This window comes from Mesocricetus auratus, unplaced genomic scaffold, assembly GCF_017639785.1.
Source record: "Mesocricetus auratus isolate SY011 unplaced genomic scaffold, BCM_Maur_2.0 Super-Scaffold_100015, whole genome shotgun sequence".
Classification (NCBI taxonomy): domain Eukaryota; kingdom Metazoa; phylum Chordata; class Mammalia; order Rodentia; family Cricetidae; genus Mesocricetus; species Mesocricetus auratus.
This window is the reverse complement of record NW_024429198.1, coordinates 4,566,413-4,585,680: the sequence shown is the minus strand read 5'-3', so window position 1 is coordinate 4,585,680 and position 19,268 is coordinate 4,566,413. Positions and strand designations below refer to the sequence as shown.

The 19,268-nt window shown below is 39.8% G+C and overlaps 1 protein-coding gene across 6 annotated transcripts in view; it reads right to left on the bottom strand.

Annotated features, from left to right (window-relative positions):
- Window positions 1–19,268, bottom strand: part of Cplane1 (ciliogenesis and planar polarity effector 1) — an 88,498-nt gene that overhangs the window by 47,917 nt on the left and 21,313 nt on the right. For all 6 annotated transcript variants that reach the window (XR_005881580.1, XM_040757596.1, XM_040757598.1 and 3 more), the window contains 11 exons: window positions 17,174–17,338; window positions 16,420–16,593; window positions 15,090–15,318; window positions 13,238–13,377; window positions 12,500–12,717; window positions 12,149–12,313; window positions 8,639–8,777; window positions 6,129–6,238; window positions 5,821–5,979; window positions 4,835–4,943; window positions 2,181–2,472 (listed from right to left, as the gene is read on the bottom strand). Coding sequence is in view for 5 of the 6 variants with exons in the window: in XM_040757596.1 (XP_040613530.1) it covers window positions 2,181–2,472; window positions 4,835–4,943; window positions 5,821–5,979; window positions 6,129–6,238; window positions 8,639–8,777; window positions 12,149–12,313; window positions 12,500–12,717; window positions 13,238–13,377; window positions 15,090–15,318; window positions 16,420–16,593; window positions 17,174–17,338 (1,900 nt within the window). In the remaining variant the exon portion in view is untranslated. The remainder of the gene's footprint in view (window positions 1–2,180; window positions 2,473–4,834; window positions 4,944–5,820; window positions 5,980–6,128; window positions 6,239–8,638; window positions 8,778–12,148; window positions 12,314–12,499; window positions 12,718–13,237; window positions 13,378–15,089; window positions 15,319–16,419; window positions 16,594–17,173; window positions 17,339–19,268) is intronic.

Below are 19,268 nucleotides of genomic sequence, written 5' to 3'. Positions count from 1 at the left end.
CTATAAGGTCAAAAGGACAGTGGGCTGGAGAGATGGTTCCACAGCTGAGAGCACTGCTGCTCCGAGCCCCCATGAAGGCAGTATAAACTACCTGTAATTTCAGTTTCAGGAGATCAAATGCTTTCTTCTTATCTCCACAGGAACCAAGCACACACATGGTACGCTTACATACACATGAAGTAAAAATGAATAGTTTCAAAAGTACAATATGCAAAGGGTAACTAGGCGTTAAAAGAAATCAAAGTTTATTCATGTAAAGTTCACCAAAGACAGAACAAGAGGGCTGGGATGACGGTTCAGTGGGTAAAAGCACTTGCAACCAAACCTCATGTCCTGAGTTTGATCCCTGAAATCCACATAGTGGAGGGAGAGAGCCAATTCTCTCAAGTTGTCCTCTGAACTCCACAGGAATGCCATGGCACGTGCTTATCCCCCATACACTACACACACACACACACACACACAAATAAATAAATATAAAAAGCAGAAATGTTCATTCAGAAGGTGAAAAATGGTCCTATTTTGGAAAATTAAAGTCAACAAAAATCACAAGTCATCAATATACATCTAGTGTTCCATATGCTTCTCTTTCCACTGTCTCTGTCAACCCCTACCCCCATACAGTGTGAACAAGTAGTTCAATTTCTTAAGTTTCACGCCACAAATACTTGGGTCTCTTCAAACTACAGTGAGAACAACTGCTATGAAATCTGTTTGCAGGAACCTTACTGTAAGTCACAACTGTCAGGTGACTTTTCAGCACAGTTGCTAGATTCTCAGATTCCTCAGTAAGAGAAAAGCTGTGAGGTACCTGGGCCAAGGTGAATGCAAGTCTGCACACCCAGAATGCACAAAAGCAGCCTGCAAGGTATGCCTGTGTATTTAAACACAGCTGCTTTGCTAAACAAACACACTATTAAAATGCTGTTAGAGCCATCTCTCCAGCCCAAAATGTTGTTAGACTTCGTTCAAGCATGTTTGCAGTAGATATGGTAATTTAACTTAATATGAAAGTTATTATTGATTATATGGTTACAAGAGGATATATTTCATTATAGTTACTAGAATTTTAATCAAAGCAAAATCCAATGGCTTAAATCACTGATTTATACAACAAGCAAAGAATTTATGAACAAGTTCTAAAGACAAGTGTGCAAGCTCCTACCTTTGGGTCCTCAAACCATAATATGGCTAATCCAATCATGTCAAACTCTAGGTATGTATCCCTTATTTGAAATTCTTGGGACTAGAAATATTTTGAGTGTGGATGGGTTGGGGAGCCACTAATATTTGCATGTATGTAATGAGATATCTTGGGGCTAAGGTCTAAGTATGGTAATTTAGGGATGTAACAATTATCTGTAATGTAATGTTCAAGGGCCTGGGTTCTAGCTCCAGCACTAAAACAAACACAAGATTCATTTACATTTCAAATAATCCCAGAATTCGTACACCTAGTGACCGGAAAAAAAAGTTTATATAGTATTCTTAGTATGCCTCCATTTTGACTTTGACTTGTCATAGGAAATCAAGCATGAATTTTCAACTTTCAGTATTTTACTGGATCTTAAAGCAGAATTTCATATTTTTCGTTTTTAAATTAAGTATGTTCAACTTGTATTTAAATCTAAAGATTAAGCTGGGCATGGTAGTCAGACCTTTAATCCCAGCACTAAGGATGCAGAGGCAGGCAGATCTTGGAGTTCCAGTCCTGCTAGTGCTACATAATAAGATCCTGTCTCAAAATAAACACACACACACACACACACACACCATACATATACACACTAAATAAATCTAAAGATTACTAAAAAATAAAGAACTCAAAATTCTCCCAGTGGACTTTGTCTATTCATTTGATTGATTGTCACCTTAGATGTCAAAGTCATTCAGTAATGTCAGTAATAGTTACAATGAATTCTTAAGTTTACAAACTTGTGGATCTCTGTGAGTTCGAGGCCGGGCTGGACCGATAGCCTCCAAAACAATATAGAGAAACCCTGTCTCGTAAAAACCAAAAAAAAAAAAAAAAAAAAGTTTACAAACTTGTAATACCCTTGTGAGTATAGAGGCTGACACTTGTCTACTTTTTATTTTGCTGAGGTCTCTGGATTGGATATTAGCTCATCACTTTCACTCTTCTAGGAGTGGGCAAATGTATTAGGGGCTCCCAGGTGTACCTTTGATATAAGTGTATCCAAGGTTTTTCTTCAAAAGACAAGGTTTCAGAAAGTGTGTCTGCATCACTGTGAACCAGGGAACCGCCCAGTTCTGTGAGTGTACTTCTGCTCAAACTAGTCCCCAGGGAGAACCTGTCAGAGGCAGGATCAGCATTTGGTTTTTCGTCTTCATCAGGTTCCCAGAGGTTCATCTCAGAAGCACCTATGTTCCTCTGCACACGTTTCAGGGCTTTTACCCTCACTTTACGAACAGAACGCATGACCACAGACATCAGTTCTTCAGTCTGAGGACCTAGGGGAAAAGGACCAAAGACCTTAGGGGTCATTAAAATGTTTTAACTCAAGATTTAAGACCAGGCACAGTACAGTGCATGCCTGTAATCCCAGCAATTCAGGGGACAAAGTCAGGAGGCTCAGAACAGGTTCTGGCCAGCCTTGCCTACACACTAAGTTCCAGGCCATCCACAGCTATATAGCAAGGCTGTATCAAAGCAAGGAAGGGTGAGAGGGACCTAAGTCTGTCAGGGGACATGGAATTTAACTACTAAGGCTTATTTCCACCTTCTTACAGATTGGGTTTTGGTTTTTGGTTTTTTTGTTTTGGTTTGGTTTTTTTGTTTTGTTTTGTTTTGTTTTGTTTTGGTATTTGTTGGAAAACTATAGCCCATAAAAAAAAAAAAAGAAAACAACAAAAAAAACAGGACTTTGGAAGCTGAGTAAGTTTCATTAAGGAACAAGAAAAGGCAAGGAACCAAGATTCCCTTTCTCCCCTTTTTAAAAAGTATATCATCAAGGAAAATAATTTTTGGTTAATTTTGTACCAACTCAGGAGGCTACTACAGGATGTCAGCCACATCTAAAAACCAACCAAACAAACAAAACCCACCACAGCTGAAGAAGGTATTTCTGATGCAGGTGTAATGGATATTCATATGACTTTCTACAAGGCTCTGAAATCTCCTTCAATCTGATGGCCTAACTCACAAAGCTGCTGAAAGCCTTAGACAGGAACCAACCCCATCTTTCTGTGCTGGCATCCCTCCATGAGAAGCTGCTATGTGAAGACAGTTGAGGTCCTTTGTACAGAGCACCAAATCATCCTACATAAAGTTGATGACTAAGAGAAATTGAGGGATAGGTAAGTCTCTGCAAAACTGGTTTCAAGGAAAAGCCCCATAAAATGACTGGTTACAATTGTGTAGTAGGAAAGGACCACGGCAAAAAAAAAAAAAAAAAAAAAAAAAAATCTCAGGTCAATGGTGTCACCGAAAAGCACCTCAATGTAAGAAATGAGCAAATAGGGCTGGAGAGATGGCTAAGAGGTTAAGAGCACTGGTTGCTCTTCCAGAGGTCCAGAGTTCAATTCCCAGCAACCACATGATGACTCGCAACCATCTGTAACGAGATCGGGTGCCCTCTCCTGGCATGCAGGCAGAACACTGTGTATTTAATAATAAATAAATAAAATCTTAAAAAAAAAGAAATAAGCAAATAAAAGCAGCCTCATCTTCTTAAAAAAGAGATATAATTATGAATAAAGAATAACAAAGATTATTTTCTATTCCTAATGAAAGGGAAAAAAAAAGAATTAAGACTTTCTACTCCATGTAATGAGAAATGACAGCAAGGTTAAGGTTTCCAGGATTGTCTATTAAAAATTTATCCATTACTAATACATAGAAGATATTTTAGAAATTTGTAAGTACAACTGTGCAGTGCACAACTCAAAGTACACAGCAGGCTGTACTTCCATAAAAGAAGAAGATGACATTTAAGATTTTCCATGGCTGCTGTAGTTTGTTGGTAGAGCATGGACAAGAAGCCAAGAGGACAAGAGTCTGTTCTCCATCATGGCAAATGGAAAGAAAGAAGGAGAAAGGTTAAATGGTAGGTTTTATGTTCTATACATTTTGCCATATTAAAAAAATCTACAAGGCTATCTTGAATGTACAGGATAAAATCAAAAACATAAATAACTATAAGCAAAGAGAAAAAAATACCAGTTTTCAATAAATACATGAAGTATGCAAAGACCATATGCTCTATTTCATTTCATTTTTCAAGTGAAATCTTTCTGTGTTGACCAGGATGGTTTTGAAAGCACGGGCTCAAGTGATTCTCCTTACAGGGCACCCTAGACTATCTGCTGTTTTATATCTATCTCTTACCTTGTTTAATCCTCTCTCAATACATATTGATCAAGGAGGTAATAGAATAACCATTTCGCTTATAAATAAGGAAATGAGGCCTCGAGAGATTGAGCAACTTGCCTAACACAGAGTTACCAACAGAGTTATGATGTGAAGTCAGCTCCATCTAGCAGCAGACTAACATAATTAATTAGTTCTGAAGTGGGGCAATGCATTCATTTGCTCATTCTCCACCATTAGGGAAAGACAGAAATTCAGATACTTAGGGAGCAGACAATACTTTCAAGATAAGAGCATCATGGGGCTAAAGAGATGGCTTAGCAGGTAAGACTACCTGCTGTTCTTCCAGAAGACTAGGTTCAGTTCCCAGCATGCACACTACCTATAACTGCAGTTCTAGGGCAACCGAGTTCTCCAAAGGCACTTGCACACACATGGCATATACACATAAACAAAAATAAATCTTCAACATTGTATCCATCAAACATGAGAAATAGCAAATACCTTTCACAACACCATGTCTGAGTTTCTGTTGAAGAGAGTGGTACTTTTCTCTTAAAGGAACCCTTATGGCCTCAGGATTGGGAAATGCTTTCACAAAAATTTCTGCTACCTTCAGAAAGAAAAAATAATGTTTTATGACCAACATCAGTCACTTTCTTTTTAATTCTTCAAACATACATGCCTATTTAATAATCTTTTGATGTTCAACCAAACTACCAGAAATCAGCATGGGTTTTCTTCCTTTTTATTATATTTTAAAGTATTTGATAAAATTATATATATTCAAGGTATAGGATGTGATGGTCTGATATATAATTCATGTTGAATATCTTAGCCAAAGTAGCATGTCAATCACCAAACATAGAAATCCCTGCATGTGTGCACATATAGTATAAGACACCTAAGATCTCCTTTATCAAATTTCAGGGAAATCACAGCATGTCATTAACTACAGTCATGATGCTGTACCCTAGCTCCTAGAATTAATTCATCTTATAAATGCAAATATGGATCTTTAAGTCAACATCTCCTCATCCCCTCCACTTAAAAAAAATCATGAAATACTTCATTTTTCTCTATGCATTCAGAAACACAAAAAAAAATCTCCTGTGGAAAATATTACACTGATAGAGATCAGTCCATTAACCTTAAGGAGCTATGGAAACGCTGTTCCAAGAAACAGAGAAGATACTAGAGGTTTGAGAAGGATGATGACTAGTGAGGGGTGACATGACCCCTTTTTAACTATACTTCTAACATCCCCCTATTTCTATACTCCCTTAGCCTGGCAACTACCATTCTTTTCTCTGCTTCCATGAGCTTTAGTCCACCTGTGAGATCATACTTGTCTCTCTGAACCTGGAGGACATTATTCAAAGTGCAATCAGTCAGATAGGAAAAGGCAACATCATCTCTAACTAAAACAGAAATCCCTTAGGATCTATGATTCAGATTTAGTTTTTTTTTTTTTTTTACCAACATATTACCTTCCTGACTGGTGGCAGTTCTCCAATAAGGCTCAAAATTATATCCTGAATAAGTTCTTCCATATTAAAAAACCGAGAGAATGGTAGCATTCTATAGGCCCATTCCAGTGCGTGAAAACAGTGCTCAACCACACAAGAATCAAATTCCAATTCGAGGTCCTAGGTGGACATGGAGAAGATTGTCTTTTCAGTTTACATGGACAGATCAGAATGAATACAAAAGATGCTGTACTACAAAGAGTAAAGTCTTTTATTAAGCAATAATTTTCTGAGTAATGTTTATTTTCTATTCTTGAGTTGATAAATACCTTTTCCACATTCACATTTTCTCTTGCCTTCTGATACTGCCTGCAACTATATGATAATTTATCCCGGATATGCAACATCCAGCACAAAGCACAAAGTTCTCTGAAGCAACCTAAAAAGTATAAATGTAAAAGAAAATTATGTGTTACATCTGCAGGCTATCTGTTTTCAAAACAAATGCACTTGCTCTGGTGATTATAAAAAATGCGTGGGCTGGTTAGATAGCTCAATGAGTAAAGTGTTTGCTACGATGCAAGTATGAGGATCGGAGTTTGGGCCTGAAACGCCCATGTAAATTCTGGGCAGGTGTGGCAGTATACGGTAACTCTGGCACTTATGAGATGGGGATGAAAAAAAAAAGAGGTGGGGATGGGCTGGGCAGTGGTGGTGCACTCCTTTAATTCCAGCACCTTGGAAGCAGAGGCAGGTTGCTCTCTGAGTTCAAAAACAGCCTGGTTTACAGAGAGTTCCAGGTCAGCCAAGGCAACATAGAGAAACCCTGTCTTGGAAAAAAAAAAGAAAAAGAGATGGGGATGGAGGATTCCCAGAGTAAGGTGGCTAGCTAGACTGACCAAATCAACTAAGGCACCTCAATGTATCAGATGGAGAGCGATCAAGAAAGATACCTGATGTCAACCTCTGGCTTCCATACGCATACACATGCTTACAAGTACACACACATAAACATGTAACTCTGAATACACACATTCACATTCCAAAACAACAAAAACAAAATTGTGTTCATTATAAACACCTTATATAAAAGTCATGGAGATCCTTCCAGAATTTTAATATCTATTATTCTAGAATATTTTATAAATATCAGTTGCATGACGGTATGAAAACAAAGTAAATGATTGAATTCACTTATTTCTGATTTGCTTGCTTTATAAATTCATAGTATATTGTGGATAATTTTCAGTTCCAACACAAACTCTATACTGTATATCATCCAGAATACCACTTATTTCTATAGCACTTAGAATTGAACCCAGGGCCTCATACCTAGCAGGTAAATTTCTTTTTTTTTTTTTTGGTTTTTCGAGGCAGGGATTCTCTGTGGCTTTGGAGGCTGTCCTGGAACTAGCTCTTGTAGACCAGGCTGGTCTCGAACCACAGAGATCCGCCTGCCTCTGCCTCCCGAGTGCTGGGATTAAAGGCATACACCACCACTTCCCGGTACAGGTAAATTTCCAAATTCTGAGTTTGTATGATTGTGCATGTCCTACAGGCTTTCATATGGACATCAGAGGACAACATCCAAGAGTCAGCTCTCTTTCTACCATATGGGTTTCAAGGATTGAATTAGGTTGTCAGATGAAGCTGTAAGAACCTTAACCTATGAGCCACTGCACAGACCCAGAATACTAATCTATTAAACACATCATAAGGCCTGAGGGCATGGCCGTCTTCAGACCTAGCCCTGAGATTTACTCCTGATGCTGCAACACACACACACACACACACACACACACACACACACACACACACACACACACACACACACACACAGACACACACATACTTTCTCTCTCCCTCATTTCTCCCTCCCTCTCTTTCTCTATATCTTCCAAAGTTTTACTAACCTTTAAGGCCTGTCAAGCATGTAACTGGACACAAATTATGAACACTGGAAATTAATTTATACAAGAAAACGCAAATAATTACTAAATGGACAAGACAATTAGTCCTAAGAAAGACATCTTGATTTGCTTGGCATGGTGATACACATGAGCAACACCAGCTCTCAGAAGACTAAGGAGAGGATTATGAGCTCAGGCTAGTATGGGATACAGGGCAGGAGAGTCTATCCCAAAACATAAAATCAAATAAAGACATATCAAAACAAAACTATCTGAGGGAGATGACACCTCAAAAACATGGGTGTAGTAATGTACAGCTGACAATTTTTGGCACCAAATAAAATCTGGCATACTATTTCAAAAGATAACTAAATTTATCAACTCAGAAATTACATTGCTGAGACTCTAAAGAAACATCTTAAAATAAAAAAAACCTCAGAATTAATATGCCAGAAGCAATTTAATGTCTGCTAATAAAAGTCATAAAAATTCATACTAATGAATATTAAGATAAGGGAGAAGTCTAAGTAGAATAAGTTAAATCAAGAAAACAGGAAACAAAATTGGTTCATCTATACAGACAGGTTCAAAGCCTGCCCACTTAACAGTGTGGCAATAAGCATATCTTCATTGCAAAGAAATGACTACAAGAAAGGCATTCTTGAGTGCTAAAATTCCAAATTTAAACAAGGAAGCAACAACAGTGTCACAGTTAGCACGATTTGTTCTAAATATAAAATTTTAATTTACTATCATACCTATAAAGCCATCTACATACATACATGTCAGAGTGTCTAAGTGTAAACCCTAAATAGAGTATCAAGAGCAAACTAGAGTCGATAGTTTAGAAACTTTCCCAGACCAGATGAAATGCATATTATAGTTCACATGCAGCTGAGTTCTAACCCAGTAGCTCATTTCTGACAAACCTAGTGCTTTGATGGAAACTTCATCAAGCTTGTGGTCTCCAGCTGCTCCAGGTCTAATGAATGCTATCCTTCCTTTACAGTAATTAAGTAAGGATTCGGGAAAGGAACTAAGCGAAGGAAGGGACCCTTTCATTCGAATCTGAAAAGAATGATAGAATATATTAGTCATCAGTAGCAAACAAGCTTTACAGCAAACTACAAGGCAAGATAGTCAAGAAACCCACACAGCACATAAGCAGCAAAGGTCCTCTGCTACAGCATAAGTCCCCTGCTCCATTGAGCTGCACTCTCAGAGACTCATTCACAGGTCTAATTCAACATCCATCACCACACTGTGTCTGAAAAGAAAAGGGCATAAACCATTTGCGTTCTTTTGTCACTCTGGTCTCCTATAGTCATCTGCTTTCCCTACAGTTATGAGCAAGAAAATATTTAAATCTCATCTGAAATGAACTTTGTAGTACCTGAACCAACCAAGGAAAAAACCTTCTTACATGGGGCAGTGGTGACAAATGCCTCCCAGCACTTGGAAGCAGAGGCAAGAGAATCTCTCTGAATTTGAGGCCATCCTAGCCTACAAAAAGTGAGTTCCAGGACAGTCAAGGCCATTCAGAGAAACCCTGTCTCAAAAAAAGAAAAAAAAAAAAAAAAACAAAGAAACAAACCTTCCAAAAACCAAAACAAACAAAAAACTTACATATATAACTTTTAAAAAGTGAATCTATAAATGACAGAAATGGAAAGTCATCAATAGGCAAGTCCTAAAAAGCAATGACTCTAGGAAAGGACTATCAATAAAATGTCAAGAAGTTGGTGGGTTTATGGGGAACTTGATACAGGGTCTGACATGACCCAAATTCCTTGAGCTAGTTCACTTTTAAAACTGTGGGGCCACAGTGAAGTACACAGTATTTCCAAAGGATTCTTTTCAAGAAGATCTGAGCCTGGATCTACTCAAACCTCTGTACATCAGTGAAATGAACAAGCTAAATGGCATTAGATGAAGAAATGATCACAAACGTAGTATACATTACAGAACAATCACACTGCTTCTCTAACATAACAAGGGCTTTTTCTTTTTAAAGAGGATGCTGTTATAGATACCAAGAGAAAAGTTGAACAGTAAGTTTACAGCCTCCTTCTATCTGTCACTACAAGAAAGATGGGATCTAATCAAATGTTCTGTAAACATGCAAACGGCAGCCCCTCCATCAAACACTTTATTAGCTGGATAGTTCTTTTTTTTTTGCGGGGGGGGAGGATTTTCGAGGCAAGGTTTCTCTGTGTCTTTGGAGGCTGTCCTGGAACTTGCTCTGCAGACCAGGCTGGTCTCAAACTCACAGAGATCCGCCTGCCTCTGCCTCCCCGAGTGCTGGGATTAAAGGCATGCGCCACCACCGCCAGGCGCAGTGGGATAGTTCTAAGAGATAGACCCAGGAAGAAAATGGGAGCCTCAGTCCTACGGCCACATGAACTGAATTGTCAACAACTTGAATGAGTCTGGAAATGGGTTCTCCCATCAAGATACTGGAAGGCAGCACAGTTCTGCTGTTATCCTTGAGTGCTTTGTGAAAGAATCAGCTTAGCTCACAGGACTTCTAAAGCACAGTGAGATAAGTGGGCGTGGTATTAAGTCACAAAATTTTGGCAATTTGCAAAAATGAAATAGAAAACTAATATGGTGCAGATACTTAATTTGGTATCATTTCTAAACTGGAATTAAAATTTAAAAAGCTCAAAAAAATTTAAAAGCTTTATAAAGTTCATCTTTATAAGTGATAGCTACCTAGCTGGTTTCGCTATAATCAGTTAGTCAACCATAAATAATAACTGTCTAATTCAAGAACTTTTTCATCAAGGGCTGGAGAGATGGCTCAGAGGTTAAGAGCACTGGCTGCTCTTCCAGAGGTCCTGAGTTCAATCCCCAGCAACCACATGGTGACTCACACCATCTGTAATGTGACCTGGTACCCTCTTCTGACCTGGGCAGAACACTGTATACATAATAAATAAATAATTATTTTTAAAAAAGAGAACTTTTTCATCAATACCACACACTTACACTCTCACTCTCTCTTTCTGTCTCTCTCTCTCTCTCTGTCTCTTCCTCTCCATATACATACACTTTCTCTCTGTTTCCCCCTTCTCCAGACCTTGTCTCCATTGTAATGACAATGAACAGTTTTAAGATACTTTTAAGGGAGGTGAATTTTTAAACCTCATTTTTCTGTTTATTTAAAGGCATCATGGTGAACATGTTTAAATCTCAGTGCTCAGGAAGCAGAAGCAGGTCAGCCAGAGCTGCACATGTCAAAACAAACAAATCAAAGCTAATTTGAGGCTAAGGAATGGCTCAATTGATAAAGTGCTTGCTATGTTACTGATAGGACCTCAATTCTTATCTCCAGGATCCACACTAAGCAGAACATGGAATGAATTTGTAATCCCAGTGCTCTCAGGGCAAGATGACAGGTGGAGACATGAGAATTGCTGGAAGCTTGTGAGCCAGCTAGCTTGGCATGTGCAGTAGCAAACTGTTACAAACAAGGAGGAAGATGAGACCTGAGGTGTCCTTTCACGCACACCATGACATGCACACACCAGTTTTCACAAACACAAACCACATGCAGACATATATATCATACCTATATAAAGTTTCATTTTGGTTTGGTTTGGTTTTTGGTTTTTCCGAGACAGGGTTTCTTTGTGTAGCCCTGCTATCCTGAACTCGCTCTGTAGACCAGACTGGACTCGAATTCACAGAGATTCGCCTGCCTCTGCCTCCCGAGTACTGGGATTAAAGGTGCACACCACCGACCAGCCTATATAAAGTTATTTTAAAGCTAATTTTAGTCAAGCATGGTGGTGCATGCCTGCTGAGGTGAATACTAGCATTCAGAAGCCTGAGTTTAAAGCTAACCTGGGTTATACAATGAGATTTTTGTCCTCTTTTAAAAAAACAAAACAAAAAAAAAAAAGGGGACCAATTTTCACAAATAAGGACTTGCACATGGATAATGAGACATATCTAATACCTAATCAGCTTGAGTCAGTAGAAATCAGGATGGAAGGAAATCAGGATGGAGGCCCAGAATCAAACTGCACATCTCAGAGACAGCAAAGGAAGTCCTAGGCAGTGAAAAAGACTCCTGATAGCAAACAGTCAAGAATTCACTCTTAGTTTTCCACACCTGAAACTACTGAAGTTATCACAGAACACAGATCTTACTTCCAGGGCAAATGGGGGAGGAGGAGTCCTAAGCAGAAGAAATCTTCCATGCTTTAGGGTTGGAATGAGAATAATCTGGAAGAATCTACTTTCTATTGCAATACAAAGTGAGCTAACCCAGAAACTCACTTCACAGATAAACCCTGCCTGAGTTGTTTGCTGTAAATAAGCCCAAGATATGTAGACTCACAAGGCAGGAGTCGCTAGGGAAGCACTTGGAGTGAATGTGAGGACATCTCAAGAGTCTTACACAGCACTTGAATGACTAAGACAGCCCGTACCTTCTGCATGACTTTTCTGGCCCACCTCAGTTGCAAGATGTACCACTGCGCTACAGCAAAAGAGCATCGAGCTGCCCGGAAAAGTAAGAGCACTCGCTGCAGGATTCCAGACAGCTTTTGGCGATTATTTTTTTCAGCTTTTAAAAGAAGATTGTCACCATGTTCCTGAGGACAACAGAACAGTTACCTATTAATTAGACAGCTGTTTGGTATGTTACCTAAGGCCATACTTTGCTGGAAACCAGAAGTTTATCTTCAGCTCTTGCGTTTGTAACAAGATCACTATTATCAGATTATTTTTTAAAGTAGACAAAATCAACTTTAACGAAGACAAGAGTGCACTGAGCTTACTTCACTAAGAACAGCTGGCTGGGGACAATACAACGGAGGTGCTGGAAGATACAAGTCAACAGGCACCAAGCCCCACAGCTTCTTACTGAAGTCCTTGGCAGAGTCCATCAATAGCTGCAGTGTCTCCGAAACCACATCTGCATCAGCCATGACTGATGCTTTTAGCACTTCTTGCACAGACCCAAACAGCAGATTAGCATCTTCTTCTTCAATGGGATCTATCAAACATGAACCAAGTCAACATTAGCCAGGTATGGCAGCTCATGTCTATAGTCCCAGCACTGAGAAGTAGCCCAAGGCAGAAGGGATGAATGTCCAAGGGCACACTGGGATACAGAGCAAGACCCCATCACCAAGATAATAGTAAGTATAAATATATGTACAAGACAAACAAAATATAATTCTGTTTTGTTTTTGGCAATGCTGAAGATTGAATCCAGGGCCTCTTACATGTCAAACAAAACAAGTATGTTTCAGCTGACACCAATTTTCCTTCCTCTTGCTGTGCTCAGGATCAGACTCAAGCAAAGCACACACCAGGCAAGAGCTGTGTCCCTGAGCTACATGCTAGCTTGCCTGACATCAGTTTTAGGTGCTCCCACGACTAAGGATAAATAGCTTCAAATCGGTGATAATTTTGTCACGGTGTTCGTATTTCTAAATATTCATAAGCTTTTGTAATAGCACAGGTTTATAATAACCTGATACACTTAGAAAGAATATAGGTAACGCACCTACCTGTAAATTGCTTATATTTTGAGCCCTTTTCATTTTTTGCTCCCAAAGAGACTGGCTGACCTAAAAAATACTGTAGTTTTTCCTGGAAAATCTGTGCTGGTATCATATTTAATGGTAGGTCCATACCCTTTTTCTTGAACCTGAAATGACATCAAATTAAGAGAAATAATATTTTTAGAAAAAAAGATTTTACATCAAGAAGTAAATGTATTTAAGAAAATATGGAGTTACTTGCTTTGTTAACCCTGCTTACAGAAATGAAACACTATGTTGAGGGTTTTCAGAGGACACTTGCCACCCTTCATATGTACTCCACTCAAAATAACTCAAAACTTCTTTGCCAAATGCGTTTGCTCACACCTAGGATGTTCTTACTCCTCGGCTACTCAGTTCATCAAAGCGCTATCTACCCCTCAGTGTTCATCTGAAAGGACACTTCCCACACAGAATGTTTCTGGCCTTCCCCTCACTTGTGATTCCCATTCCCTCCATTATGTTGTTGGAAGTTGTCTAATACACTATGCAAATTTTATAATGTTTTGTCCTATTTATGATAAGAATCTAAGCACCTTAAAATGTTTATATCCAGCCGGGCATTGGTGGGTGCACGCACACACGCATGCCTTTAATCCCAGCATTTGGGAGGCAGAGGCAGAAGGATCTCTGTGAGTTCAAGACCAGCCTGTTCTACAAGAGCTAGTTCCAGGACAGGCTCCAAAGCCAGAGAGAAGCCCTGTCTTGAATAAACAAAAAAACAAAAACAAAAAAACTTATATCCAAGCCAGGCGGTGGTGGCTCATGCCTTAAAAGCACCCGGAAGACAGAGGCAGGCAGATCTTTATGAGTTGAAGGCCAGCCTGGTGTACAAAGCAAGTTCCAGGACAGCCAGACTACACAGTGAAACCCTGTCTTGAAAAAAAAAAACAAATTACATCCATTAAAATATATGTGACAAGCTGTGTGCTGAATATATGTTGGATCATAGATTCAAGCTACATAAAAGACTGCCCACTATGAAATAACAGAAGAAACCCTGTCTCAAAACAGAAAACAAGAGATTAGTTTACTTAGCCTAAATTTAAATCCCCATCCACTTCGGGGCTGCATGCCTATAGTCCCAGCATTCAAGAGACTGAAGCAGGACAGTGAGTTTGAGGCCAGCTTATATATACTATGTAGCAAGATTCTATCCAGAAAGAGGAGACTGGCAAATACCAAGGCATGGGAGGTATAAGGGGAAAAACAAAGTAAAAGATAGGGCAGGAAAGGAAAAAAAAACAAGCTCCAAATCCTATTTGGGACAAACTCCCCAACTATCTAGTTGACTTTTTAGGATATTACTAACATAAATATGCTAAATAAGTGCTTCAGCAAAAGTAAGTCACTAAGCTACTGTCCAACACAGTAATCACTGTAGCAGACAGTTATTTGCTTCTACTTTAAATTGAAAAATTCAACTCCTTGGTCTCATTCGCCACATTTGAAAAGCTCAACAGTTACCACTCTATGCAGCAAGGACAAAAACAATAGAAAGAGGTCCTATCAAACAATGCAGAATGAAGAATTCCACATACGTAAATATCAACAAGAAAAATACAAAAATACTTAAGATGGTATTATTATGCAATACTTGAAGTTTATTCCAAAATCTACACCTTGGGATGGTGAGATGGCTTAGGAGGTAAAAGCACCTGCTGCCAAGCCTTATGACCTGACTTCACACATGGTAGAAGGAGAGACGTGACTCCCATAACTTGTCCTCTGACCTCATAGGTACTGTGATACGTGTGTGTGTGTGTGTGTGTGTGTGTGTGTGTGTGTGTGTGTGTGTGTGTACTTCAAGAATTCATACCTCACAAAATTGCGATCATTCTTACAGAAAACCTGGAAGGCCACACCAATGGAAACAGATGTCTTCCAGTCTCCAAGTTTATGTGCCAACCACACAGCCTCTGGAATCAGGCCACCAATAAATAATAATTCGAGGGCATATTCAACTGTCCATACACTTGAGAGATTCTGATCTCTAACAAAACTGGCCACTTTAGAGTGTTGTAGAGGAATAAATCGTAGGGAATGCTCTGTGAATTAGAGAAAATTATATCACAACTCTCGCCTCCTTACATAATTAAATTTCTTTAGTTAATATTTTCTAAAACAATAAAGAGACATACAGAATGAAAAAAAATAGTTTTAGAAATATGTGTTTCCTTAAATGGGCTATGCATAAAATATAGACATTCTTAAAAAAAATGAAGAAACACAGCAGAATAGAATGAGTGCATTACACAAAATAAGGTGAGTATTATGAGTTAGATAAAATGTACATACATGTGTACCAGATCAGGGGCTACAGAGATGGCTCAGTGGTTGACAGCACAGACTACTCTACAAAATCAGGGTTCAGATGGCAGCATACATGATGAGCAACTCACAAGCACCCATGGGCAGAGTGTTTAGTCACTAAAGTGCTTTCCTTACACATGTGAAGATCTGAGTTTGAGCTCCAGCACCCATATTAAGATAAGGCAGGCATGCTAGTGTGGACTGAGACAGCATAGGTATACTGATCCTGAGTTGCAGGGCCACCAATCCGGCCGGTCTATGTGGTGTATTTCAACCCAGTGAGAGACCCTGTCCCAACTCAAACACACACACACACACACACACACACACAGACACCGACCAGCCGGCAGTCAGGTACAGTACATGTCACTCATAGTACTTGGGAAGCAGAGGCAAGAGGATTAAAAGATGTTCAAGGTTGGTTACACAGTGAGCTTAAGGCCCACATGGGCTACATGAAACCTTGTCTCAACAAGCAACAACAGAAAAGAGGTTGATAGAGCACTTGCCAATTATGCATGATGCTCTGGCTTCAATACCTCATACCGCCAGAGTGGAGGGAGGGAGGGAGGGAGGGAGGGAGGGAGGGAGGGAGGGAGGGAGGGAGGGAGGGAGGGAGGGAGGAAGATGAAAGAAAGGAAGGTCAATTAATGTGAGCTATGAGTAGCAGCTCACACCTATAATCTCAATTAGTCGGGAGGCTAAAATAAATAACAATGGGTTCAGGAATGAAGACAAGCTTGAGTAACAATTTAAAACAGTGCAATCACACAGGATACTGACTTTAGATAGCATGTGTAAAAAGCAAGGTAGGAGAATATTTGTTTACCATATACCTGTTTTAATATGAAGTGGCGGAAGAACATTCACACTGTGAGGGGGCAGAATGCAGAGTGGTTCATTGGTGAAATAGGCAGCCATGAAACGGGCCATGCACTGGATAACTCGGACTGCCACCTCAGGATGTACATTTCTACTCACTGCAAACCCACAATGAGACTTCTCGGAATCTAAGGAATATAGCACACCAACAGGAGAGTCTCAACAAACTATAAAGAAGTAAAACTTACTTAAGACAACTCCACTCTCAGGCCCAAGCAGTGTCACCCTGGAGTGCAAACCACCCAGAAGAGTCTCCTAGGCCCCTCCCAGAACTGCTATACATGCCCAGGTCCATCCAGAATCACATCCTAGGGTATCCAGCTGGGTAAGTGCCCCAGATCTATGAACTATTTTTTCTCTAAACTCATAAATAAAAATTGATGCTACTAAGCCAATGGGACAGCACATGCCTATAACCCCAGTTCTCACAGGACTCAGGCCAGCAAGAGGCTGATTACATAAATACCAGTAAAATCAGAGAGAAACACAGCAAGACCCCGTTTCAAAAAAAGAAACAAGCCAGGTGGTGGTGGCACACATCTTCAATCCCAGCATTGGGAGCCAGAGGCAGGCAGATTTCTGTGAGTTCAAGGCCAGCCTGTTGTACAAAGTGAGTTCTAGGACAGTCAGGGCTATTACACAAAGAAATCCTGTCTCAGAAAACCATGACAGACAGATATATAGACAGACAAATTTTAAAAAGCATACCTGAGCAATCTTTACTGTCTTTTACAGGTACCTGGGACCAGTTGAGTATCTGTCTTACTAGGTGATCACATAATCCTTGAGCATCGTTCAAATTATAGCGGTAGAGGTGGCAATACAAGAGAGAGAGATAGTACCGCAACTGAAGAAAGTACGTCCTTCTTCCTCCTAAAACAGCACAGTTAAACTGACAAGCACGGTTCCAAGGGGCTACTCTGTGGCTAGTACCACCCACATAGACAGGTTTTTTGCATCTGTTTTATACTTCAATAAAGGATTTACTGAAAAACAGGGCAGCAATGGGACATGGTGGTGCATGCACTGAATCTAGTACATGCAGGAGGATTTCTCAGTTTGAGGCCAGCCAGTGTGTCACTGTGGGGACAGGCTTTGAGGTCTCATATGCTCAGGCTATGGCTAGTGTGGTACAGAGTCTCCTTCTGCTTGCTGTGGATCAAGATGTAGAACTCTCAGCTCCTTCTCCCAGCACCCTGTCTGCCTGCACACTGCCATGTCCCACCATGATGATCATGGACAAAACCTTGAAACTGTAAGCAAGCCCAACTAAATGCTTTCTGCTACACGAGTTGCCATGGTCATGGTATCTTGTCACTGTAATAAAACCTAAGACACATACTTTACATAGCACTACTTCTAGCTCAGGAAAAATTGAATACATATGGCTTTCATGCCATCACAAAGTTTAAAAGTTTAAGTTAAGCTATCATAAATCAGAGACCTTCTGTATTAATTTGAACAGCTTTTTCCTTATAAAATGTGTCTTGGGCCAATAAGATGGCTCTAAGGGCAAAGGTGTTTGCCACCAAGTCTGACAACCTGAGTTTGAGCCCCAGTTCCAACATGGAGGAGGGAGAGAACTACAAGTCATTCTCTGACTTCCACAGGTATGCTGTAGCAAATGTGTATCCCTAAATGTAGTTTTAAAAATTGGTCTGTAATCCCAGCACTCAGGAAAAAGAGGTAGGCAGAACTCTGAGTTCAAGGGCAGCCTGGTCTACATAGTAAGTTCCAGGACAGCCAGACCTACAAAGTGAGGCCATGGTTTTTTGTTTGTTTGTTTGTTTGTTTGTTTTTAAGTCTTACCTGATCCTACTGTCTTTTCATAGCACTCCTGTTCCCTGCCACCATTATTGACCTACCACTAATATTATTACATAACTAAATCACATATTTGCATTTTGACAAATTCTTTTACTTTCTCAGGGTTTTGGTTTCTCCAGATCCAAGAAACTTGTGACACCTTTTATGGTGCAGGGATAAAGGTGTGACTCAGTTGACATAGCTTATTTAGGATCTAAATTCATGAAGAATGTATATCCTCTGTTAAACCATCCTACCAACTTTGTTTGGTTTTTGAGACAGGATTTCTCTGTGTAACCCTGGCTCTCCTCAAATTCACAGAGATCAGCCTACCTCTGCTCCCAAGTGCTGGGATTAATGGTGTGGGCCACTACCACCCAGTTCTGTCCAAACATTTTCACTGTCCAATTTCAACTCAACTTCAAACACCAGTCTCTATATGGTTCCCTGATGCTGATCCATACCTTCAGGCTTAGACTGTGCTCCCAGCCCACACAAGTGACTGTAACAAAAGGTACGCTTTTGGTATATCTAGTGTGCAGAGCTGGGCTACAGCAGGCACTGAGAAAACACTGGTAGATGAAAAACGGAAGTATGCAAAGCTAATAGTCAGAAAACAAATGTAAAACCCGGCACTCTGACCAGGCAGTAACTACACTCAGGCCACATACAGAGCTGCCACCTAGGAACTTTTATCATCTTAGTCACACCTTCAGCCCTATAAGACATCATCAGTTTCTGGAACCTAGAGTCCTATGTCATTACAAAAATCCCCATCCAAATCATACTTAACTCCAACTCTCTATTCAACCTGAAACTCTCTAATCTCTTAAAGGCCTGGAGGCTTAGCTCTGTGGTTTGAGAGATGTAGGAATGTCTGTAGGAAGGTGGCAGAATATCTGATGTATAGTTTCCCATTTAGATATTTGTAGTGCCTTTAAAAGGGAAAAAAAATGTTCAGTATATAAATCTCATTTCTTTTCCATTTAACATTCAA